General features: G+C 51.1%; 2 protein-coding genes and 1 long non-coding RNA gene across 7 annotated transcripts; 1 reads left to right on the top strand and 2 right to left on the bottom strand.

Moving 5' to 3' along the window:
- The first annotated feature begins 79 nt into the window (after nt 1-79).
- LOC106729585 lies at nt 80-21,123 on the top strand. The gene is made up of 4 exons (XR_004322932.1): nt 80-247; nt 1,851-1,925; nt 2,171-2,319; nt 20,942-21,123. It is a non-coding gene; the product is annotated as an uncharacterized LOC106729585 (long non-coding RNA).
- CLIP3 (CAP-Gly domain containing linker protein 3) lies at nt 330-12,920 on the bottom strand. 2 transcript variants are annotated; one of them, XM_032488087.1, is made up of 14 exons: nt 12,250-12,920; nt 11,713-11,934; nt 8,805-8,944; nt 8,626-8,719; nt 8,283-8,444; nt 7,744-7,862; nt 6,638-6,874; nt 4,292-4,427; nt 4,022-4,150; nt 3,231-3,374; nt 3,039-3,162; nt 2,751-2,896; nt 2,266-2,338; nt 330-1,881 (listed from the first exon to the last, which is right to left on the bottom strand). In XM_032488087.1, exons 2-14 carry the CDS (start codon nt 11,873-11,875, stop codon nt 1,827-1,829), a joined length of 1,722 nt encoding a protein of 573 aa, XP_032343978.1. In that variant the 5' UTR covers nt 11,876-11,934; nt 12,250-12,920; the 3' UTR covers nt 330-1,826. The 2 variants fall into 2 exon arrangements, with proteins under 2 accessions (XP_032343978.1, XP_006184488.2); XM_006184426.3 differs by having other exon boundaries at nt 2,751-2,815; nt 12,250-12,912.
- Nucleotides 13,917-24,556, bottom strand: THAP8 (THAP domain containing 8). 4 transcript variants are annotated; one of them, XR_004322928.1, is made up of 5 exons: nt 24,340-24,556; nt 16,602-16,794; nt 15,981-16,364; nt 15,545-15,678; nt 14,403-14,534 (listed from the first exon to the last, which is right to left on the bottom strand). XR_004322928.1 is itself a non-coding variant. In XM_032488116.1 (4 exons), the coding sequence occupies exons 1-4, from the start codon at nt 24,420-24,422 to the stop codon at nt 14,394-14,396; spliced, it is 801 nt and encodes a 266-aa protein (XP_032344007.1). In that variant the 5' UTR covers nt 24,423-24,556; the 3' UTR covers nt 13,917-14,393. The 4 variants fall into 4 exon arrangements, 3 of the variants coding, with proteins under 3 accessions (XP_032344007.1, XP_032344009.1, XP_032344008.1); XM_032488116.1 differs by lacking the exon at nt 15,545-15,678 and having other exon boundaries at nt 13,917-14,534; XM_032488118.1 differs by lacking the exon at nt 15,545-15,678 and having other exon boundaries at nt 13,917-14,534; nt 24,354-24,484.
- Between the last annotated feature and the right edge of the window lie 185 nt (nt 24,557-24,741).

Below are 24,741 nucleotides of genomic sequence, written 5' to 3'. Positions count from 1 at the left end.
CCCGCCCCTTCAGCTTCGTTCGGTGATAGGCTGTACCTCCTGGCCTCTGAGCCATTGGGGATCTTTCAGAAACGCGTCTTCTTCTGGCAGCGGCCAATCAGAGCGCCAGAACAGAACCTGTCCACACTGCGGAGAGAGCCCAGCGCCGAGGGGCAGCTGTGGCGGCCTCAGGAAAAACGCGACTGTTAGATGGACTTCCCACAGGCTAGGCGATCTTATATCCAAGCCGCAGGGAGGCGAGCTTGAGGTATGAACTTCCTCTGCCATCCTCCCCCAGCAAGGATACAGAGGCAAGGCCGTAACTCGCCAAACACAGACCCAACGCAGAGAGCCATAGAAACGTCTTTATTGAAGGGAGTCGGGGGTCATGCTGAGTTTGGGGGACATGCAGTGAAGGGGCAGTTGTGAGCTGTCCTTGGTGTTCAGGGCCCCAGGTCTGCCGTGGACCGCCTGGGCCTTCAGGGTCTCCCTCGAGCATAGTCTGGCCAGGGAGCTGTGAGGTCCTTCGGGGCCAGTAACTTAAGATTTAATGTCTTGGACCTGTGACCAGAAAGTAGACTGCAGTGGAGGATTTGGGATCCCCTCAAGGCCTTGGTGCCCTTCATTTATTAGAGATGGAGGTTTGAGGATTTGGGGTTCCCTTGGGGCTAGGGCTCTTGGAATTTGGGTGTCTTGAGATCTACTGACTCAGGGCATTGAAGTTCTCTGTGTTCCAGGGATGAGAATTCCTGTTTGGGGTCTCCTGGGGCCTATGAATGGGGCCTAAGGTGCCCTGGGAGCCCAGGATACATATCCTGACTGCAGTCTCCTCCATCCCAGGCACAAGGACCTCCATGATTGGGGTTTCCTCGGGGCTTGGGATTGGATTTTTAAATTTGGGGTTCCCTGGGGATTTGGGGATTCCATGATTTGGGGGTCCTGGGAGTTAGGGCTTTGGGGTCTCCTAGGGGATGTAGGACTTGGGGCACAGGGAAGTTTGGGACATGTAATCTGGGGTTTAGGATGCTTAGAGTCCCAGAATGGGACCTCCAAATTTTGGGGTCCCCCAAAGGGGGAAATAATTGCTTTAAAAATAGAGAATTTTCTGGGAGCCTGGCCAGCACAGGTACTGTGGGCCACATGGGGTGGGCTTCATACAAGGCACTGGGGGTTTCTTGAGGGTACAGAGGATAGGAAGACTTGGGGGTCCTGTAATTAGCACTTCCAGGACTGTTTTGGTGTCTGTAAATTGGTGGTGACAGTGGGCTGGTTAATGTGGGTCTCTTCTTGAGGGGTAAGAGCAGGGGTTTTTGTCAGTGGAGGGGGGTCTCTGATTGTAGTGTAAGGGTTTGGGGTGACCACAGGGGTCACAGCATCTTGAGGGGACTGAAATTAAATATGGGTTTGTTACCCTGTTGTTCTGGAGGGGTTTCTTTCAAGGGGACTTGATGGGGTGGGTCTTTGTTAATAGGTAAGGGTTCTGATCCAGTGACAGGTGACTCAGAAATGTTCTGTTGTGGAGCATTATGTAGAGAAAGTCACCGTCATTTGGAATGATGTGGAAATCTGTTACTGGGGGGTCTGCTCTGAGAGGTTGGGGATAGGGACTAGCCTGAAGGTGCTACACTCAGGGAATCTCTTTCTGGGTAACACAAGGTCTGTATTTGGGGAGTTATCATGGGGGAATCTGTTAATAATGGGGCCTCAGTGATCGAGGGCTGGCTACTGGGGGGGTCTCTATTCTGGATGTGTTACTGGGAATCTCTATCTCAGGGTGACTTGGGGGCTCCTTGTGTCAGGAGACACTAGAGGGGACTCTGTGTCTCTTTGTGGGATGTCCAGGGCCTCTAAGACTGCATCTCCGCCCTCAGCATCCAGGGAAACCAGCAGCAGAAGAGCAACCTGGGGAAGAGAACTGTGTCACACCCTGGTGCAGGGTGCAGCAGGTGAGAGCATCTGGACCCATCACCCCCCAGCTCTTCCCCACGTGTCTGGGATTTGGCCTTTCTGGATTCTGCCTCTGCCTCTCTGGCTGTGCCTTCTCAGGCTCCCATGGGGCGGAGGATGTTCTGCCTCCTCTACCTGCCCCTAAAAAGCTGAAGTCACCAGAATTCAGTGTGGGGCCTCACTCCGTAAAGACTGTGTCTGGCTAAGCTAACTCACCATAAGTTTTCCTAACCTCTACTTCCAGCCCCACCCAGAGCTCCAGACCCCTGTGTCCAATGGCCTGGTGATTGCCTTTTCCTGAATATCCCGCAGGAGAGGGGGCCAAGGGTTGCTACGCACCTGGAGATGGAGTTCTCTGACGCAATGTCCTTTGGAGTCCGGACTGTTGTGAAGGTGCGTTTGGGCTGCGACACTGAAGGGAAGGGCAAGGTCTCAGGTGAGGGGATGGCAGACCCACCTGTCTATCAACACCCACCCAGACTCCTTGTCATTAATACTTATCCACATCCCACTAGACACCAAAGATAAAGCCATCATGCTTACCGGTGGGCTGGCATTCCCAACAGCCATCTAGACCTGTCGTCAATAATATTTCCTGTGTCTTCCAAGACCTGCCCATGTCTCCAGTGCCTGCCCAGAGCCTTGTCATTAACATCCCCATCCCCATAGCACCCACCCTTTGGGGGATCCTGTCTCATCATTTTCCCAGATCCTGTGTCCCAAATGAACACTGGAGATTCTGCTCCAGCATAGACCTGAGAACCCATGACCTTCCCTCCTATCCCCAAACCCACACTCCTCCTCATACCCAGCCCCCAACTCACTTGTCACTTGATGTACTTTTTTGGCTCCAACATTGTCGCCAGGGGGATCGGTGGATCCACCAATCCTAGGGAGACACGAGGGGTGGGAGGAGTCAGAGCCACAAGAGGTCAGGCAGGGTCTGGCCAGGAGCTGTGCGCCAGGGAGCCTACAAGGAAAGAGCTAGGGCGTGGGGGTGGGTATCCACACTGTCCTCCTGGTCCACGAGGAGGAACACCCCTCCAGGGCACCTGAGGGAGAAATCAGGGCTCTGGGTGGTGCCCTGTTTTGGGATCAGAGTTTGGACTCACCTCTGAATTCGAGATGCTGGAGCAAAGACTCCATGCTTTGGGGGGCAGGTAAAGTACCGGACGCCAAAGACAGAGCCATCGTGCTTCCCGGTGGGCTGGTCTAGCTCAATGCCGTACCAGTAACCTGCGGCAGGAGGGTGTCAGGATGCCTCAAGGTCCTGCCTGCTCCCCAGCCCAGATATCTGTCCTCACCTGGGGCAAAGTCTGTCTTCCCATAGAAGCGCACAATCCCTTGCTTCTGGCCTGCAACGAGGACCTGGTCTCCAACCTCAGCCTTGGCTCCGTCGCGCTGCTGCAGGCTGCCCAGAGATGGGGATGACGGGGGCTTCTTCTTGCCTGGGGTTGGAGGGTACAAGGGGTGAGGGAGAGGCCTCTAAATGCCAGCCCTGGGGACCCTGTGTCACCAGAAAGCCACAAGGTAGAAGCTCTTGCCTGGTTCCAATCAGAGGAAAAGCAGAGCCTTCCTCCAAATTGGGGGGTGGGTGGGCTTGAAAGGAAACATCCCCAGTTGTCAGATAACTGGGGCTGGGGGCTTTAGGCCAGAGGGAAAACTGAGTCAAGAACCTGGAGAATTCCAAAACTCCTTCTCAAAGTTGAGGCTACTTAAGCCAAAGGAAAAACTGAGTCTCAGAAGTCAGGAACCCAGAAACTATCCTTTCACAATGAAGTGGCTACTGGGTCTGAGAATAAATCAAGTCACTAAAGCCAGGAACCCCATAGATTCTTCCCTGAAACTGGGAGAAAACCTTTGGGTCTGACGAGAAACTGTGTCACAGTGGGCAGGGAACCCACAGGTCCTTTCAAGAACCGGGTGGGGCCAGTACTGAGTCAAAGGAGACACTAAGTCATAGAAGTCAGGGACTCAGAGATCGTCCTCTAAAATGGGACTTTGGGCCTGAGGAGAAACTGAGTCACAGAAGCTGGGCTACCCACAGAAGATGCTCAAGACTGGCTCTCCTCAGCCCCAGGGCTCCCGCTCTGACCTTTGTGTTCCCTGCGGCCTTTGCCAGTGACGCGGGAGAAGTCCATCCGGGGAGTCCGAGGTGTGGAGGTAACAGATGAGGGAGGTGCGTCCACTGCCTTGGAGATCTTGGACACAGAGGCAAAGAGACCTGGGGGGACATAGCCTGGGCTGGGAGTTGTCCAAGCCTCTGCCCTCTGCCCCACCATCACCCCCCAACCCCCTCAGCTGGCAGCATCAGAACTACTGAGTGGAAACCATCACCACCCTTTTGAGCCCCTGTGGGACTCACCCTGCTTGGGAGGGCAGATGAAGTACCGGACACCCCCAACACTGCCATCATTCTTGCCCTCAGGTTCATCCAGCTCCACGCCCACCCACTGACCACTGGCGAACTCGGTGGTCCCGCAGAACCGCAGTGTGCCCGTCTGCAGAAACAAGGGAGGATATAGTTTGGGTGGGCCTTGGGAGGCCATCACAGATCACTGATACACAGGCAGCTGGTGGGGCAGGTGAGGAAGCCCCAGGCTCAAATCTCAGCTTGGACATCACCATTCACTGGCCATATGACTTAACCATACTGTGCCTCAACATCCTCATCTGCAAAATGGGAACAGAATTCACACCCACCTTATAGGATCATTACAAAGCTGCCCTGTCGGAAGCAGTAAATAGCCACTGGCCACATATGGCAAATTAAATTAACTAAAATTAAATTAAAATATCATTTCCCCAATCACACTGGCCACATTTCAAGTGCTTAATAGCCACAGGTGGCTTGTGGTTACTGCATTGGATAACACAGACACAGAACATTTCCATCATCACAAGGTCTATTGGACATGAATGCTATAGTGAAATTAACACCCTCAGAATAGGATCTGCTACTGAGTAAGGGATCAGTAAGTGTTGACTCTTATTATCCTGTGACTTTGATAACTCACAGTCCTCAGTTTCATCTGGAAAATGGGGAAAACAATCCACTTCATAGGCTGGTTGTCTGGTTGAAACATCTTTGATATACACAAAGTTGCTTAGCTGCACTGAGTGTGACTAATATCATTGTGTGAGGTTCCCTCACCTCTCTAAGCCTCAGCTCTTTGTCTGTAAAATGGGCTAAATAATAATGCCTACTTTGAAGAAGTGGTGTGGGGATCAGAGCAGTGCCTGACACACAAAGGGCACTTAGTGTGCATCAAGCCCTGTTCTAAGGGCTTTACACATTTTAACTCATTTAAACCTCATATGACCTGCTGAAGTGGCTACTGTTAGCTCCATTTTACAGATGAAGAAACTGATGTCCAGAGAGGTGAAATCACTGGCCCCAAGCCCCACAGCTAGTATGTGGCAAAGCTAAGATTTGGCTGAGCAAATCCCTGAGCCTGAGCTTATAACCATTGTGCTCTGCTGCTCCTCTATGGGCAGAGATTGTGATGTCTTCAGACAAAGGGTTTCACCTCTCTGAGCCTCGTACAGTCTTCTGTGTTGTAAAATGGGAAAAGTCAACCCATCCTGCTTTCAAAATTGTCACACGTGGATTTGATCAGATCATGTATAGAAGCTTTCTAGATGGGGTTGATTCATGCAAAACTCTTGATTAGGAAATAAAATGTGACTTTTAGGGTTTCTCTCTGTGCAAAGAAACAAAATGCAAATTCATTTCAGTGGCCTGCAGGTCTGGTGTCATCTGCTAACCTCTGCTAACCTCTCCACCTCACCCTCCCTTGGTAACTCCCCTGTTACACTACCCCTTCCCTCCTCCAGGCCTTTGTACCTACTGTTTCCTGTGTCTCCATATTTTTGCAAGATGAGCTCCTTCCAATCAGATACCACCCTAGCTTTTCAGAGAAGCCGTCTCAGAACACCCTAGCTAAAAACAACCTCTGCCCTCAGCCAGGGACAATTTACTAAATCCAAGTATTTAATGGTTTTCAAGGCCCTTGTTGCTACCAGAAATTATCTTAACTATGGGCTTACTTTATTGACTGTCTCTTCTTCAATAGAAAGGGAACTCTGAGAGCAGGGCTGGGACCAACACAGCCCTTTATCCCAAGGATGGGCTGGGTCCAGCATGGAGCCTGAGGGACACCAGGTAAATGAATAAAACTTGGAATTCCTGGATGAGTGAAGATTCTCTCTGTCCTCTGGGCCTTTAGACCTGCTCCCTTTCCCTTAGACCCCCCCCCCCTTCCTTTCTTCTCCTGGCTCACTCATCTGCATCTTCAAGTGTGTCTTCCCCATCACACCCTTGATCACTCTGACTTGTACTTTTTTCCTAATCAAAGTATTGATCACCCTGGGAGCACAAGTGGGCCCTGCATGGGGACTAAAAGGCCCGGGGGACCCAAATGGGGCAGAGCTGCACTGATCACTCTGCTTGTGCTTCCTCATGACAGCCATGGCTGCTCTGGGCTGTCACTGTCAGGTGTTGGATCTGTCTTCCAACATGGACTGAGAGCTCAGCCTAGGGTGGGTCACAAAGGAGGCACTCACAGAGCAACTGTGAGGTGAAATCAATACTGTGTGAATGATCAGGAGGGTGGGCAGACAAAGGGGAGAGGCTGCACTCTGCCCAAGGACCCATCTCTGAGGGATGAGGGCTGAGCCCTGCCCTCCCATCCCTGCTCCAGTCCCTGACCTTCTGGCCATCCAGTAGCACGCGGTCTCCCAGGCGCAGGCCCAGTGCACTGAGCATGAGATTGCCTGGGACGTTGTCATAGTTGGGTAGTGTGACCTTGGGGAGGGCACAGGAGAGTGGCACAGCCTCCTCCAACAGTGTCCGCAGCTCCTTGGCCACCAGTGCCGCCTCTGCCTTGTCCAGGGACATGTCCATGGGGTCTGGGACCACCTCCGCTGGCACCTGTCCCTTTCGGTTCTGGGCATCAACATGAAGAGAGAGGGTGAAAACTCAGTGATGTAATCCACACCCCCACTGAGCCCCTTCCCCCCACCAAGAGACCCCAGGTCTAGGTGAAGCAGAGGTGGGCCTAGGTCATACCCTGGACCAACAAGAAAATAGAAGGAGTGTGACATTAAGGTGTAGACCACGGTCCCCAGGGAAGTCCACTCAAGACCTCAGGCTGGGGATGTCAAATAATTGAGGGTCGGACTGGGGTGGAGCCAATAGGGAATGAAGGTCCCACTTCGGAGCTGTAGGTCACGGCCTCAAGGCCAAGACCCCAAGCCTGGAATGGGACCATGTGAAGGTCAAACACTGAAAATGGTACTGTGTGGTACTGGCTCAGGGGTCCAGCTAGGCCAATGCAGAATGGGGAAAGGCAGAACCTCAGGGGCGCAGGCCATGTCCCCCTGCGATATCTGTGCCTGGGATGCTGCAGAGAAACTGATGTTGGGGATAGGACCTGGAAATGGATGGGTCAGGGGTCAAAGATCATATAGAGGGCTTATGGGGGGCCAAGGGTCTCTGTGTACACACAGCCATGGGTCCAGCCCAGATTTAAAGAAGATACTCCTTGCAGGGTGACCCTGGACGAATCACTCTTTCTGCCTCAGTTTCTCCATTGTAAAATAGGGCTCAAAACAGGGTTCACCTGACATATCATGAACACTAAGTAAATGTCAGCTGTTACATTTGTTGAATGTATAGAAGATTTTTGCCATATTTTGAGAGCTTCAAGAAACTGAAGTGGTCCTGCCCCCTCCCCACCATAGGTCTGCTGGCCGGGAAAGGGATTGGGGAAGAAGGAGAAGGAAGACAACAGGGCTGGGCCAGGGTGGCAGTACCCGAAGAGCTGGGTTGGCGCCGTGCTCCAGCAAGCATTTGGCCGCGCCCAGGCACAGGTTGGAGGCAGCGATGTGCAGGGCTGAGCCGTGGTTGAAGTCACTGCACGTGGAGTTCACCACTGGGAAGTGGGTGAGAGGAGGGTTCCGGGTGAGCGCCCTTGGCACCCCAGCCCTCCTGGTACCTTCCAGCCTCCGGAAGTCCATCTCTTCATCCATCTCTTAAACCGCAGGCTTCAGTGCCTCTCGCAGCCTCTGCTGCAGAGCCCCGCCCCACCGCAGAGCCCTGCCCTCCTTGGCCACTCCCCTCCTGACCAGCTCCTGCCAGGCCATGGGGTTATGGACCACTGAGCCCCATCTCGCCAACCTTCTGCCTGCAGCCTCCCCTCCCACCCGTATCTCCCACCAGGCCCCATCACTCACCTGCCCTGCCTGCTTCACATCACGTCTCCTTTCCCCACATCCGGGCACCCTCCTTCTGCTTCCAGATCCCCTTCCTCGTCTAGGTCCTGTCCCCTCCCAGCCCAGCCCCTCCTCCTCACCTCTGGGCCGCGCGCCCTTCAGCAGCACGCGCACGAGGTCGGGCACATCGAAATAGGCCGCGTAGTGAAGCGCGTTCATGTTGGTCCAGCGGCTGCGCAGGGTCACGTCCGCGCCCAGCGCGAGCAGCTGCTGAGAGAGGCGCACAGCCGCCGCGGGGTCCCCTGCGCGACAGCCCGGGTCAGCTTGGGTCCCTTCCTCTAGAGTGTGGACCCAGCGCATGGGGAAGACCCTTTGGGATCTTAGGCTGCGGGTTCAAGTTGGGGGTCCACGGGCTGGGTTCTGAAGGTGTCGGGTGTGGGAGCCTAGGTTTTGGGTTTGTCGTTTGGGGGTTGGGACCCTCACCGACTCCGTGAGCCCCAGCCTTGCAAGCATAATGGAGCAGTGTCATGTCAGTCAGCCCATCACGATCATTCACGTGGCAGCCTCGGCGCAGAATCTGGGAGTACCAGGGGACCAAGCAGGGTTACCCAAACACGTGAAGGACCCCACTGTCTCCTCCCTGGCTTCCCCAGCGTTCTTACCTCATTGCCAATGACATCGATTTTGTGCTGGACTTGGGGCACCCACTGGCGCACAATGGCGAACAGCTCAGGGATGGTAGTCTGCGGGTCAAACAGAATCTCCTGGCAGGCAGGGTCGTTGGGGTCGAAGAAGGTGAAGGCTGGGGTAGTGAGAGGTCCGAGGTCACCCAGGCAAAGTGACCCCCTCCTTCCATCCTGAGGCAGGGGAGTTCTAGGTCTTTGCCTTTAAGACCTTCTAATGCAGGGTCTCAAACTGGTGGCACATGGGCCACAGGCATTTTCTGTGTGGCCAGCACGGGGTTTCAAAATTGGGAGGGTTTCACCTAAAAATGTGGGTGCCCAGCATGTCTGGAAAAACTGGAAGATCAGGCAATTCCTATGTAGCAGCAAACTCCACCCCTTGAAATGAGGGGGTGCCCAGCATGCCCAACAGTGGCTGCTGCTGCTCTGGCCCCTGTTGCCCTGTCAGAGCATGGGCACAGGTTGGCCAGATCTCCAGAGTAAAGAAAATTAAAAAGCCAGAGATCACAGTTTTTATGAAAAATCTCCCCCAATTTTTCAAAACATATCCATGAGCAGGGTCCAAGCTGTGACTAGCCAGGGTGGTGCCCCGAGGAACTGCATCTCCCCTCTTAGACTCTGTAGTAACGTCAGCACCCAACACAGGGCCTGGCACAGGGCAGGAGTGCAGCGCACGTTGAATGGATGAGCAAATGAATGACCAGATGATACAGAGCCCAGGGAAGAGCTGCGGAGGAGGGTTCTCCAGGAATCAGCCTATTAAAACCCCAGTCACAGCACAGCGCTCCTTGGCTGGGAACCCTGGCTCCCATCACACTCAGATTACAAACCAAAGTCCTCATGCCAGCCCGCAGGCCCTGCACAAACTGGCCTCCTCTGTTCTCTGCCCTCTCCCCCTTCACTCATTCCCCTCGAGCCACACTGGCCTCCTTCTGTCCTTCCAACTCGCCCGACAAATTCCTGTCTCAGGGCTTTGTGCTTGCTGTTTTTCTTGCCTGGGCCAGTCTTCCCTCAGATCTTCTGAAGGCTTCAGAGAGGCCTCCCCAGACCATCTTGGCTAAATCAGCACCTCTGCCCTTCTTTATTTCTTTAAAAATGTCACTTGGCTGTTTCCATGCTGCCGTGTTCACTCCCTTATTCGCAGGGCCCAGCACAGCACCTGGCAGGCACTAGGTGCTCAGTCAGTCTTGACGGTATTAATGTACAAATTTCTTAAATAAATACACAAGTTTCTTTTGGAATCCACCTTAGCCTTCTCTCTGTCCTAGATCATATTTTCAGATTCCTTTGCATTCTGTAACCAAACCCTCCTTGTTCTACAGGCAGGATTCTGGGGGCAGGGGACAGGCACCCTAGACTCTTTAAGACTTCCCTCTGGCCCACAGGCCCCAGCCACATTTCCAGAGAAGATTTTCCAGTTTCCTGGGGTGAATATCCAACCCCGGACACCCAGATAAAGTTCTTATTTTTCTATCAGACTGAGGGCAACTTGTGGCCTCCCTGACCCCGACCCACCTCTAGTGGGTGACATGTCCACAGATGTCATCCCTCCTGCACTATCTTGGTGATGCCTACTCTCAAAACTTGGAATCTAGTTTCTGAACTTACAGCTGCTGGGGATTCCCAGCCAACATCTTCTAAAAGCCCTTCCTGTATTCAATCCTGGCTGAGCTCCACCTTTCCTGCTCAGTAGCCAGAAGGAGCTGTTAAAAATATAAATCAGACCTACCACCTGTCTGCTTTCAAATACCCATCCCCTACAACTGCTCTCCCCTCATCACACTCAGGATAAATCTAAAGTCCTCATACTAGCCTTTAAGGTCCTTCCAGATCTAGGCACTGCCAACCTCTGACCTTAACTCCCTTCACTCCCTAAGGGTAGCACCATGATTTTCTCTGTTCCAAGTTCAATCCTGCCTCAGGGCTTTTGCACTTGCCACTTACAGCCTGGAACTCTCTTTCCCTAGCTCTTATATGGCTGATTCCTCCTCGTGCTCTGGGTCTCAACCGAAATGCCACCTCATCAGAAAGACCCACCCTGACCACTCTGCCTCAAGATGCTGCTCCCTAGCCATTTTCTATTATATCTCCACCTTTTAATTTCTTTCATATCATTCACTCGTCTGAACTTATCTGATTCATTTGTTACTTGTTTAGTCTCACCTTCTCTCCTGAGAGCAGGGATCATGCCTGGATTGCTCACCATTAAATCTCCATCTCCCAACACAAGACTTGTCACAGAGTAGTCATGATGGATAAATATTGCTTGGTGAATGAGTAGACACTTTCAGTTTCTCCAAGAGGCCACCCTCTCAGCGCTACATTCTTGGAGACTTTACTCCTGTGGTAATCTCTCCTGGGTAACCCCCTTCCCCTGAGCCTTTCCCTTGTTAACCCCCAACTCATCCTTAGGTCTCCCTTAAATGTTATTTCCTCAGGGAAACCATATCTTAAAAAGCTCTTGTAGAATCCTGTTCTTGGCAAACACAATTCTCATCACGTCTTGTAATTATATACTTATATCGTTATACTTATTTGTGCAGTCATTATTGAGGCCACCTGTGAGTTCTCTCAGGCAAAGACTGGGTCTGTCATGCTCCATGCTGTGCCCCCAGCTCCGAGGTCCACAGCAGGCGTTCAAAAATGTTGAATGACTAAATGACTGAATGATGTGTCATGAATCAAAAATTAGGATTATCCCAATTCTATTCTCCAATGGGTGAATCAATGAATTAATGAAGGGGGTGGGGATCCAAGGGCCATGACTCCTCCAGACCACCATCAAATGCTCCAGAATCCTCCCACCATCTCCACCAGCAGAGTTCAGCCAAACCTCCCTGGCCACCCAAGGCTCCAGGCCATATTGCAGGGTGGGGAGGGTGGTTACCATAGTCCTTGGGGAGGGGGGCAGGTGCCGAGGGGTGCACAACAGGCTTCTGCCGGCGCTCCTGGGTGGGGCTGGGGGGCTCCGGGACAGGCTCATCCTCCTCCTCCTCTTCTTCCTCCGCCCTGAGCGGCGGGGCCATCGGGGCGGGATCTGTCTTAGTCATGGTCCTTGGTGGCCCTCAGGGGGGCAGGAGCAGAGTTGGGGGCAGCCGTCAGGCAAATCCTAGGGGCAGAGGTTAGCTAGAGAGGGTGCCCCACGGTCTCCGGAATCTGAGACCCCAGACGCTTCCAGGGCTCCGGATGGCTCCCACGCCCCCAGCTCTGGATTTGGGGGCATCACAGAGACGCCAGTCATCCATCAGAGGACCCTGGTATATGGGTCCAACGCCTACCACTTCCATTACCCGGTCCTGTCTCCCATTCTTCTCCCGCGTCAGGCCCCTCAGTATAGGCCGCCCCCTCCCCGGGTTTGTTTATCTCAGGATGCAGGATGCTTTGCCCCTCCCCTTCTCCGCAGGCCTCCCTCTACCCAGCTTACCTCGGGTGGATGGGGCTGGAGACCAAAGCTGAGACCCGGGGAATTGGAGTAATGGGGTGTCAGTGCCGGGAGAAGTGATGGGGGAGAAGGAGACAGAGAGAAGGGGACGAGGCCCAGACGCCGAAGAGGGGTGGGGGTGGAGAGGGAGGGGCGCTGAAGGCGCATGCGCTGTGTCACCCCCAACCAGGCGCGGGGGCGGAGATACCGCCAGGCTGGTCGCATTGATGAAAGGGCTGGAGGCAGCGATGCAAAGGGGATAGACACCTAGGATGGGGAGAGGAAGAAGCAATGGCCACGAAGAAGGATGTGAGACATGGAGACAGGAGAAAGATGAAGCAGGGGCCAGAGCGCAAAGAGAGGGATGGGAAAATGGGTACAGTTCGTTTTGCCCATCCCGCTGTGATAGCGCCTTCCCGCGGGCCCCCGAACAAGGCCAGTTAGGGTAGAGGTCTAAGTGTGTGATGGTGATGGGTATTTTATCTCCCTCACATATCAGACCTGATCCCCTCTCCGTGCTCGCCCTATACAAGGGATGTCTCAGATGATTCTGTAGAGATTCCTCTAATCAGCTTCATCGTCATTATCATCTCATAGTGCCCACACAGCACTTACCAGGCCCAGAGAAGTTAAGCCACTTGCCCAAGGGCACACAGCAAGTAGGTGATGGAGTTAAGACTTGAATCCAAGGGGCCTAGCTGTAGAGTCTGGGCTTTTAATCCCCATGCTACATGGCTTTGGCGGTGTCTAGGGGATAGATCGATCTGCCAGTGGACCCCTCCCCTAGAAGGCCCTCCAGGAGCTAGCCCAGGGCCCAGGCTTTCTTGTTTCCATCATCATGGCTTAGCTATCATATCTGGCTGTCTGTAGCCTGGACTGCCCACAATCTTCCCAAACTGAACAAGAACAGCTGACTTTGCCTTCCACCCCTCATCCTTCTAATGGGCAGGCCCAGTAGCTCCACCAAAAATATTTCCAGAATTTCATCCCTCACCCCTAACCCCAGGCCCTCATCCTGGTCTTTCCTTCATCCTCTACCACCTGGACTATGGCAGCAGCCTCCTCTGTTCTCCCTGCTCCCTCCTCACCACGCCCACCCTATATGCAGCTATAGGTACCTAGGAACACCTTTTACATCAGCGTCCTCCTTGAGGCATCTGCTTACTGGACCCTACTCCAGGTAAAAGTCAATGTTCCCAACAACAACCCACAAGACCCTATATGAACTTTCCCATTATCTCTCCAATCTCACCTCCTCTCACTCCACTCTAACCACGCTGACCTCACTTGCTCCTCCTCACCCCAGTACCTTCACACCGGCTCTTCCTTCTGCTGGAATGTGCTGCCCCCAGATACCTGGTTCCTTTTCTCCTCTCAGGTTTTTGCTTATTGGTGCCTTTTCAATGAGACCTTCTCTGCTCCATCAAAAATTGCATCCCAACTCCCCCTCTCCCCCCGACACACTCACTTCCTTCCCTGCTTTAGTGTTCTCCATAGCAATGCTGCCCTTCCCCAGTTTACACCGTAGATGTTGGGGCATGTGCAGGGGTTCTTCTCCCTGGAACTTCTAGGCCAGTTCCTTCTCATCATCCCGGTCTCCGCTCAAACACTGTCTCCTTAGACAGTCCTCCCCCTCCCCCAGCCCATATTTTCATTCATCTTTATAGCACTTATCGCAATCTGAAATTGTCTTGTTTATTAGTTTACTAGTTCATCTTCTACTCAAGCAGAATGTGAGCACCATGAGAACAGGATTTTTGTCAGCTGTGTTCACTGCTGTATCCCCAGCTTGGCACCAGGCTCAGCAAAGGTTATGAGGTGCTCTTCAAAACCAGGTACAACTCTCCCCAAACACTCAACCCTTGTTCTGCTGGGAGGATGTTTTACTGACTGCAAAGATTCCAGCTGGGGTTGGCAGGGACCTGGTACCCATGTAATCGCTGCTGTCAGGGGTCGGGTCTTAGGCCCAGGTTGGCCCTAAGGTAGGTGCAAGGGGTTCATAAGAGGAGGTGGTGGGAGCCAGGCCCTGGAGGGAGGCACTACTATGCCCCCGGCATGGGTGGTGGGACTGGGCCAATTCCATGTGCGACACGTCTCTCTTCCTCTCTCTTCTATCATCTGTCCCACGACATTCTCTGTCCTGGTGCTTATACACTGGGAGTCTGAGTGTCCAGGAGCTCAAGCTTGGTGTCCAGTGTGGGAGGTGCAGGACCTTGGGCAAGGACCACAGCTATGTCGGGCCCTCCACAGATGATGGTGAAGGCTTCGGATTCCTCAGGTCCAGGGTGCTAGGCCGTCCAGGCAAAGAAGTGGTAGAGATGGAGGACACAGGGGAACGAGGGGAGTGAGAGGAGGGAAGGAGGGAAGGAAAAGGTTTGGCAGGGGGAGAAGTGGTGAGAAACAGAGAGGTAGAGGTGGAAGGGAGGGTGTCAGGAAACAGAAGAGATGTGAGGAAAGAGATGTGAGAATCAGAGAGACACTCAGGAGGGAATTAAGGGGTGTGGGAAAACAGGGAGAGAGATGTGGGGGGACAAAGACAGGGAGAGAGAGATATGGGGCATGGGAGAAATGTAGGCACAGAGAGACAGGGACATAGATATGAGACAAAGATACAGAAGAAGAGAGACATGGGGAAGGGGGAAGATAAATGGATGACAGAGAGATGGGGGGGCAGAAAGACAAAGGTGAATGTGGGGGAGAGAGGAAGAGATTGGGGAGACAGGGATGGAATGGGGGCAGGGGAGGCAGAGAAAGACGCTGTCAGCCCAGGGGCCCCAGCAGGCTCGGTGAAGAGCCCCAGGCCTGGGTCTGAGTTCTGTCCTCGCCCCACTGTGTGTCCCTCTTGTGCCCCAGCATGGTTCAGGCCCCGGTCTCCAGGGGCAGCCACTGCAGCTCCAGCTGACTGCTACTATCTGGGGATAGGAACCCCCTGCTGCTAGGTCTGCTGAGCCTTCAGGAAAGACCAGAAAATATTTTAAAGCATTGTAGAGGCCAAATAATTCATGTCTGTGGGCTAGGTCCAACCCACTGGTGTCAGCTACCAAGGGACCTCAGGGGCTTTCTGAAACCCCCTCCCACCTCCCTTGTCCCGGCAGGAACCTGGGACCTGGGACCTGGGACCTCAAGCTTGACCCTGGAGTTTGAAGCAGGGAACATGCCTGGTTAAACTTTGATTTTTAAACACATGATCCCCCCAACCCCCAGCCCTGGAAAATACTCAGCAGTAAAATATAGGGGCAAAGGGGCCTTAGATCTGGCCTGGAAGACTAGGATAGAGTTGCAAACTCAAGTTCTTTACCTGCCAGGCAGGGAGCGCTCCAAGAGAAAAGCACAGGCCTCCTCTGGAGCCAGACACCAGGGTTTGAATCCCTGCTCTGCCACTTACTGACTTTGGGCAAATTACTGGACCACTCTGTGCTTTGGTTTTTTCATCTGGAAAATGGGCACAAGAGCAACATCAAGGTCATGGAGAGCTTTCAATGAGTTATTAACTGTGGCCAGAGAAATAAAGGCTTCTTAAATATTATTATTAATAAACGGGGCGGCCACTACTCAGCTCCTACCGATAGTTGCTTGCCATTGCCAGATTGGTTTTTTCAAGCCCGAAATTTGGAAAGACGAGTGAAATGTTCTAAATGTTCTAAAGACGAGTGAAATTTGGAAAGACGAGTGAAATGTTCTAAGTACTGGTTTAAAGGGGACCGCAGGCGGGTGGGCCAGGCGGGGGCACTCACCGCGCACAGCAGGCCCCGGCGCGCGCGCGCCAGCAGGCTCTCGGCGCGCAGCTGCTGCGCCAGCTGTTCCAGAGCCCGCAGCTGCGCCTGGTGCCGCTCGTGGCGCCGCTGGAGCCGCCGCACCCGCCGCTGCAGCGCTCCCAGCGCCGCGCCCAGCCCCGCCCGGGGGTGCTGGGCCGAGACTCCAGGGCGCGGCCCCTTGGGAGCCGGCAGGGGCGTCAGGAACACGGTGGCGGGGGCCTCGGGGCCTCCGGATGCTGGCCCCAGCACCACAAGGTGTACAGGGCCAGACGCTGGGACCGCTGAGCCAGGGGACTTGGACGTGGCCTCCTGCGGAGGCGCAGGCAGGACTGGTTTCTCGGCGCTCCGAGCATTCTGCTGCCTCTGGAAGACAAAGCACGGGGTGGGGGTGGGGGACATCAGAGCCGGGCTCCAGGGGAGATTTCCTCAGGAGAGGAGGGTTCGGGGTCAGACTCCAGGAAGGACTTCCCTCGGTAAGGCTAGACCTCAGGGAAGAACTTCTCTTAGGAGGGAGGGCTGAGAGTCAGACTCCAGGAGGGACTTCCGCAGGAGGGGCGGCCTGGGGATCAGACTCCAGCAGCGGGACCTCCCTGAACTCACCTTGGCGGGCGGCGCCCGGGAGAAAATGGAGGGCACAGCATCTGGCCGTAGGTAGCGCACACCCCAGCGCCACTGGAAGCAGGAGGGGGCGAAGTGCTCGCTGCACAGGTGCTGATGGCAACTGGGCACCCAGTGCTCCCGGCCCATGTGCCTCAACCAGGCCTGCAGCCGGGGGCCATCCTTCAGTGGGAACCTGCCGGGGGGCGGGGTCAGCGATATCAGGTCCTCGCTGCGGACACGCCCCACAAACACCAGAGGTCCATGGACTCCAAATCTCGGCCTCCCCTGAGCCAGAATCTGGCCCAGCTTCCCAACCAGGCTCTTTACCTCCTACCCACATCCACTCCTTAGGCTCTCCATCTTTTAAACACCCGGCATCAGCCTACCTCTCCCACCCTGGCTGTCCCTCTCCTGGGTGGGTTTTTGCAACAGTCCCTTCCTAGTTTCCCTATCCACTGCCACTCTCCCTCCCACCCCTGGGCCCCCAATCTGCTCCTCCACATGAACCTAAGGGAGCAGTTTACAAAACTGGACAAATCCTAGAATGTGGAAGACTCCACATTCATGGCAGTAGGGGTAGGATTATGGATTAAAAGAGATTTCAGAAACATCAACCCAAAGGCAGGGGTTGCAAAAAACTATTCTGCAAAAAGACATTTTAACACAGTTGGGGGAAACTGAACATGAACTGGCTATTAGATAATTGCAAGAAATTGATTTTGCTATGCATGATAATTGTATTGGTTTAAGCTTCTAAAATAGTCATCTGTTGGGAAAATATTCTGAAATAATTATGGATAAAATACCTAATGTCTGGAATTTACTTTAAAATATTGCATTAAAGGTATATGTGGGAGGAAGGTATATGAAAAAGATTAGCAAAATGTTGACAACTGGTGTAATTGAGTAATGGATACATGAGGATTCATTTAAACAACTCTATTTTTTGTGTATGCTTGAAAACACATCTTAAAAGGTTTTTAAGCAACTTAACAACAACAACAAAAACAATAACCCAATTAAAAAATGGGGAAAAGGACTTGAATAGGATATTTCTCCAATGATACAATGGCAAACTAGCATATGAAAAGATGCTCAACATCATTTACCATTAGGAAAATGCCAATCAAAACCACAGATATCACCTCATAACCATTAGAATGGCTACTATTTAAAAAAAACAAAATAACAAATGTTGGCAAAGATGTGCAGAAACTGGAACCCTGGGCACTGTTGGTGGGAATCTAAAATGGAGCAGCCTCTGAAAAGTAGTATGATGGTTCCTCAAAAAATTGAAAATAGAATTACCTTAGGATCCAACTATCCCAGTTCTGGATATAGGCCCCCCAAACTGAAAGCAGGGTCTTTCTTGAAGAGATATTTGCACACTCTTGTTAATAGCATTATTTACAATAGCCAAAAGGTAGGAAGAAACCTAAGGGTCCATCAACAAATGAATAGATTAGCAAAATGTGGTATATACATTCAATGAAATATTATTCAGCGTTAAAAAGAACGTAGTTTTGACACATGCTATAATGTGGATGAACCTTCAGTACATTATGGTAAGCGAAATAAACCAGTCACAAAACCCCCCAATACTGTATGACTCCACTTGTATGAGTTATCTAGAGTAGTCAGATTCACAGAAGGTAGGATGGTAGTTGCCAGGGGCTGTTCTCGTTCAGTGGGTACAGAGTTTCAGTTTTGCAAGATGAAAAAGTTCTGGAGATGGGTTGCACAACAACGTGAATATGCTTAATACTAATGGACTTTAAAATGGTTAATATGGTAGATTTTATATTTCTTTCCACAATTAAAAATTTTTTTAATTAAAAATTTTTTATAAAATGAACTAAATAAAAGCTTTCCCAGTGGGAGTGGGTGGGGATTATCTGATAAGGCACCCTCTACAGGTGTCCCACTACTCCTGTGACTTGGTGCCATTGTCCCCAACATCTGTTTTTGCCCTCTTTTATAGCAATATACTTTCTGTTTAGACCTGGGCTCAAGGCTGCCCACAATAAAGAGCTCATTTCTCAGGTTCATTTGCAGCTAGGGATGGCCACATGATTAAGGCTGGGCAAGTCTGTTTTATGGCAGCTGCCAGAAACTGTGAGAAAAGGTTTATTTTAAGCTGCTAATTTTGGGGATAGTTTGTACGTAGCATTAGGTAACTAATACAGTCCGTCATCCACATTCCACCTTCATAGTGTCTTCCATATCTGTGACATTACTTAAGATTTTTCTTAAAATGGACCAACTTTAAGTATTAAACAAGGATACCTTTTAGAAACTTTATACCCCAACTGAAAATGGAAAACCAGTATCAATTCCATAAATAGGAGTTAACCATAAAAACACCTGGATACCTTTACTGGCTGTTCTCTCTTTGTTAAAAAGGAAGAGTAAGGAGTGTTAGAGAGTGGGGAACAGCACCATCCATAGGAGAAAAATAAACTCTGGCATGTGAACACAAAGGAATACTATACAGCTGTGAAACAGACTATGAAGGCACTGTATGAACTGACATGCTACTGTTTTGGCAAATATTATGTGAAAAAAGCAAGGTTCCAAATATAGTAATATATCAGCATTTAGCAGTTGTGGTAGGCTGAGTCATGCCCCCCACCAAAAAAGATATCCACATCCTAATCCCTGGAACCTGTGAATATTACAACTCATGACAAAAGATGTAATTAAGTTAAGGATCTTGAGATGGGGAAATTATCCTAGATCATCCCGGTTGGCCCTAAATGCAATCACAAGTATTCTTATAAGAGGGAGGCAGAAGAATATATTACCACAGATGAAAGAGGGGAAGGCAATGTGACCACGGAAGCAGAGATTGGAGTGATGGCCACGAGCCAGGGAATGCCTGACACTAGAAACTGGAAGATACAAGGGACAGATTTTCCCCTTGAGCCTCCCAGCGAATGCAGCCTTGCTGACACCTTGATTTCACAAGATTTCTTTTTTAATTATTATTGTTTTATTTTGAAATAGATTCACAGTAAGCTTAAAAAGAAGTACAAAGAAGTCCTGTGTACTCTTCAGTCAGTCTCCCCCAATAGTAACGTCTTAACAACAAAAACAAAACCAGGAAATTGCCGTTGGTACAAATACACAAATCTTACTCAGATTTTGCCAGTTTTATATGCACATACGTGTGTGTAAAGCTGACCCTTTGATTTTGGCCTAGTAAAACTGATCTGGATTGTGAGAGAATAATTCCTATTCAGTCACCATGTTTGTAACAGCAGCTACAGAAAACTAATGAAGGGGGAAATAAGAACATATATTCAGATTTGCTTGTATTTGCATGGAGAAACACTGGGAAAGACACATAAGAAACTAAAGAGGCCATTCTTGGGGAGGAGGTGGATCGGGTGGGCAGAGGTTGGTGGCAGGGGGAGAAAAGTAAGACTTCTCTGGCAAAAGGCAGAAGAGAGGGAAGCTGGGGGGGAGGGGGGAGGCAAGGGCTGACTCAGAGAAGAGTCGCAGCATCCAAAGAGCAGAACCCCCAGGCACAGAGCCAGGGACTCTGGCTGCTGCAGTTCCTTCAGCCTCAATCTGAGATCCAAGTGCTTTCACCGGCCTCATTCTGCCTGGACGGGCATATAAAAATCCCTTGTAGCAGCACTTCCCACCCACTCCTGGGCAGAGACTGCCAACTGATTACTCTGTATGCATGCTCGTCTTCTTCCTTAACTAACAAACTGCAACTTCTGCAACTTTTCCCGAGGCCACAATGTGGTGCCCTGCTGAACAACTGTTTCCTAGGTTCCTCTGCCATCGGTGGGGCCCTGTAACTAAGTTCTGGCCAGTGAATACTTGCGTGTTGTGTGGGACATCTGGGTTGGTACCTTGAACGTGAAGGGGTTCTCAAATGGAATCAGAAGTAGCTCAAGGGGCAAAGGAGGAAAGCGAGTATCATTTTTTAAAAAACCAAACAACTCTTCCTAATTTGATCTTGTTTTCATTCTCTTTTGTTTCTCCGGATGGTAACATTTATAGTAGAAAATGTCCTGCTCTAAAAATCTACCTTAAGTGGACAACCAGTGTCCTCCTCTTTTGTAGAATATTTCAGTCTTGCTGGTCATCCCATCTAGAGCACTGCTAGTTCTTTTCTTCCTTACTAACCTAACTCAAAATGTCTTCAGGGTGGTTAAATGCCCAGCTAAAAGACTACATTTCCCAGCCTCCTTTGCAGTTGGGTGTAACCAATGATGAAGAACTCACCCTCAGGTTGGCTTGCTGGGTTGGCTTTGTAAGGGGACTGGCTCAGCATAGAGTTGAGCCCCTTTTGCTCTTCCTCCCTTCCCTTTTCTCTCTAACAGGAATCAGTACAGCCTGATGGCTGGGACACCCGGCAGCCATCTTGGGCAGAAGCTCATGCCAAGGATGACATGAAAGATGGGACCGCGTCCCTGATGACTGTGAAGCTGCCACACCAGTGCTGGTCTGCCAACCTCTCTACTTGTTGCATATGAGAGAAAAATAAACCTTATGGTAGACTGTACTATTGTTGAAAACATTTGCTACCCTGCCCCACACTAAGATACACATTTTCCACTCCACTGACCTGAGGCCTGCCATAGACTTGCTTTGGCCAGAGCAGTAAAAGTGACATGGGCCACTTCTAAACATACAGTTTACCAGGAGCCATGGGGTGATTCTCCCTATTTTCTCTTCCTATCCACCCCTCCACATACACACACAAAAAGACCAGCAATGTTCTATGTAGGAGCAGCTTCTACAGCCAGAGTCCCCAATTAAGATACAGCAGAGCAGGGCCACACATGGCCTGCAAAGGATACTAGTGTGAGTGAGAAATAAATCTCTGTTGCAGTAAGCCACTGAGATTTTGTGAGTTTGTTACTGTGGCATAACGTAACCATACTGATTCCTACAGACCCCATAATTTGGTTAAGCTGCTATCATTTTCAGGACTTTGTGAACTGCCAGACAGATGCAATTCCTGCATGACAGGCTCCCCCATGAGAGATGACTGTCAGTTGTTCCTGAAAGAGCCTAAAACACAGCTAATGAACGCTTCCTCTGGCACCCAGGCAGGACTTTCCAGTTATTTCCTAGCAGTCACTTCCTTCAATGTTTCACCTTGTTCTGGGCTAGCATCTACGCCTGCTCTTGAATCTCCTTTGAAAACTGCTTCTCACTCAACTCTTATCAAAATGGCTTCTGCAAGAGTGATTCAGGGAGGGGCCTTGAGGTGGGAATGGCTTAGCCTGGGTGAGGAACAGCCTGGTGGGATTTAAACAGACAGGAACTGCTTTTTATATGGTTACTGGCTGCTAAGTAGAGTTGTCACTGTTCTCATTATTATATGTGAAGCACTGAGAACAGTACCTGGCAAACAATAAGTGTTCTCTAAGTAAGCTATTGTCGCTGTAAGGGAGGCAAGCATGGGAAACAGGGAGACTAGCAGGCAGCTATCACAGTGTCCCGCTAAGAGATGATGGTAGCCTGGACTACGCTGCGACAGCGGAGGTGATTACGAAGTGGTCAGACCTGGATTGTGGGTTTTTCCCTCTTATTTCCTAATAGTTTAGTTAGGAGCCTGCCATTTGCATTTATAACTGTATAGCCAAGGTGTTAGGTGTTTTGCTGTGCTTGCTGCAGGTTGGGGATGCACTGGTAGGTAGAGTCAATGGATGGGTTAAGGGACTAGATTGGGAGCAGTAGTGCTGAGGAAAAGAAAGAATCAAGTTGTGTACTCAGTTCTTCAGTGTTTGACCCCTCACCTACTCGTGAGCAAGAGCAAGAGCAAGATCTGTCAGGGTCCCAGTGTCCAGCAGGGGCTTACTTACTCCAGGAGATGCCTAGAGTTGCTGAATTAATAAACAGTGCCAGAGTGATAGATTTTTAAAAGCAGGTCTGGGCATACTGATTCATGTTCAAAGACTCCTCTGCACTCCTCCTTCCCTGAACCAGGGTCCCTCAAGGGATAGCTGGGACACAGTGCTGGGTTTCCTGGGGAGCCCATCTGAAATGCATTCATTTATTCCATCCAAAAAGAATTTACCAAATATCCACTATGTGCCAGGCACTGTTATAAGTGCTGAGGACACTCCAGGGAGTCAGACAGACAAAAATCCCTGCCTTCCTGGAGCTGACATTCTAGTGGAGGAGGCAATAAATGAATATATCTAGTATGTGGTATGCCGGACAGTTGTGTTAAAGGGAAAAATAAAACAGGAGGCAAGTAGGGAGAATATGTAGGACTGGGAGAGGGCTATCATTTTACAGAGTGGTGGTCATAAAGGGAAGAACTTTCCAGGCTGAGGAAATGGCACAGGCAAAGGCCCTGGAGCAATAATGTGCCTGATGAGCTAGCGGAATATCCAACAGGCAGACTGACGGAGGGGCAGAAGGGAGATGAGGGGATCAGCTCCTGTAATACTTTGTAGGCCTGTTCTGTGCCTGTGCCAGCCTCACTGTCTTGGCTTTTACAGAGTCAAGTGGGAGTCAGAGGAGGGATCTGAGATAAGGAGGGCCCTGATATGACTCTGGTGTTCACAGTTTCCCTGTGACTGTGTGTGGGGGACAGACTGTGGGAGCAGGCTGACGAATGAAGAGGCCAATAAAATAGCGCAACTGGAAGGTGCAGTCCAAGAAATCGGTTTATTTACCAGGGCAATAAGGGAGACTGCACACCAGAGGTCCTGTGAGGAAGTCTTGCCAAACAGAGGAAAAGAGTTTTTGAGTTTGGGAGATGAGTGAAATTCAGGTGAGGTGTAAGTGAAATAGAGTTTAGATATGTTCAAAGCAAAGAGAACTGTGGGATCAAAATCAGGTCTAGATGGCAAAGTGGGCTCAGGGGCCTGTCTCCTTGGAAGCGATAAAGTTTGGATAGATGTGAAATACTGTGTCCAGAAACCCCTTTACGCAAAGCTCAGCACCTGGATTGTAAATCAAGGTTGCTATTCTGTGTCAAAGTGACAACTTTTCCAGGCCCTAGGTAAGATGTTTCATTCTTACTGATGTAATTTCAAACAGCAAAGTCTGCGATAACCTATGACTTTAGAGAACAAAGCTTTCTAGTAAGAAAGCAGTAGTCATTCAAAGATGGGGAGTTTCTTCACTTTACATGTGCAGCAACGTCCCTGAGAAAAATATAACAATATTTTTTTCCTATTAACTCTTCAGCTGGCTTTTCCCGTGTCTGTTAAATAAATGATGGGGGTGTGCCTTTTTTTTTTTTTTTAAGAGTTCAGGCTAATTTTTGCTTTCTCAGGTTTGAGGAAAGGTAAGAGATAAGCATGACGCTAAGGGTTTCTAGCCTGAACAACATGAAAAATGGAAAGCTATTAACTAAGATAGGAAACGTTATGGAAGGTTTTGGGAGAGACAAAATCAGGAGCTTGGTTTCGGGTGTTTTGAGTTTGAGATGACTCTAATTAGTAGAGATGGTGAATGGGCAGTTGTAGGCTCTTACCGAGCCTGGACCATACTCACTTCTCTACACAACCCTCCCCTTCTTCCGCTCGCCCCGTTCACCACCTGCAGTTAATCGTCTACCCCTGCTGTTTCACACATCTGCACCTTTACAGGTACCGTGTTTACTGCTAGTGAAACGCCGGGAATACCATATTTCCACCTTGTTTACTAGACGCCTGCAAGCTGGGCCAGGTGCCCCGCACAGCGCATTTATCCTCGGGCCCCGCCCCCACAGGGCCCCGCCTCCCTGCAAGCCCCGCCCCTCGCTTGTGCTCACTTGTAGAAGCTCACCGGGCGGTTGTCCGCGCCCAGCTGGCCCGCAGTGTTGGAGCAGTTCGGAGCCCGGCAGTACTTGGGCATGGCTGTCCAACCCAATTGGGTTTTGCCGGGTCTGCAGCCTTACTTTGGTCCTCGCCGAGCGCCGCCAAACCCTACCCCGCCCGCGTGCTCTCTGCCTGCCTCACGTGACGGCTCGTAGTGCCTCGTCACGTGCCGGGGGGGGAAGGGTAGGGAGCGCCTGCGTACTACGCACCCTGCCGCGCTACAACAGCTACGCCCTTGTCACTTGGCAGATGGTGAAACGCCAGCACGTCTGCGCAAAGCCAGCTCTTAGCCAACCGGACCTTATCACGTGTCGAGGGAGGGCAGCGTCACGGCGTTTCTGAGTCTGCGCCAACTC

This window comes from Camelus ferus, chromosome 9 (genome assembly GCF_009834535.1).
Source record: "Camelus ferus isolate YT-003-E chromosome 9, BCGSAC_Cfer_1.0, whole genome shotgun sequence".
Classification (NCBI taxonomy): Eukaryota; Metazoa; Chordata; class Mammalia; order Artiodactyla; family Camelidae; genus Camelus; species Camelus ferus.
This window is presented reverse-complemented; position numbering and strand designations above follow the sequence as displayed.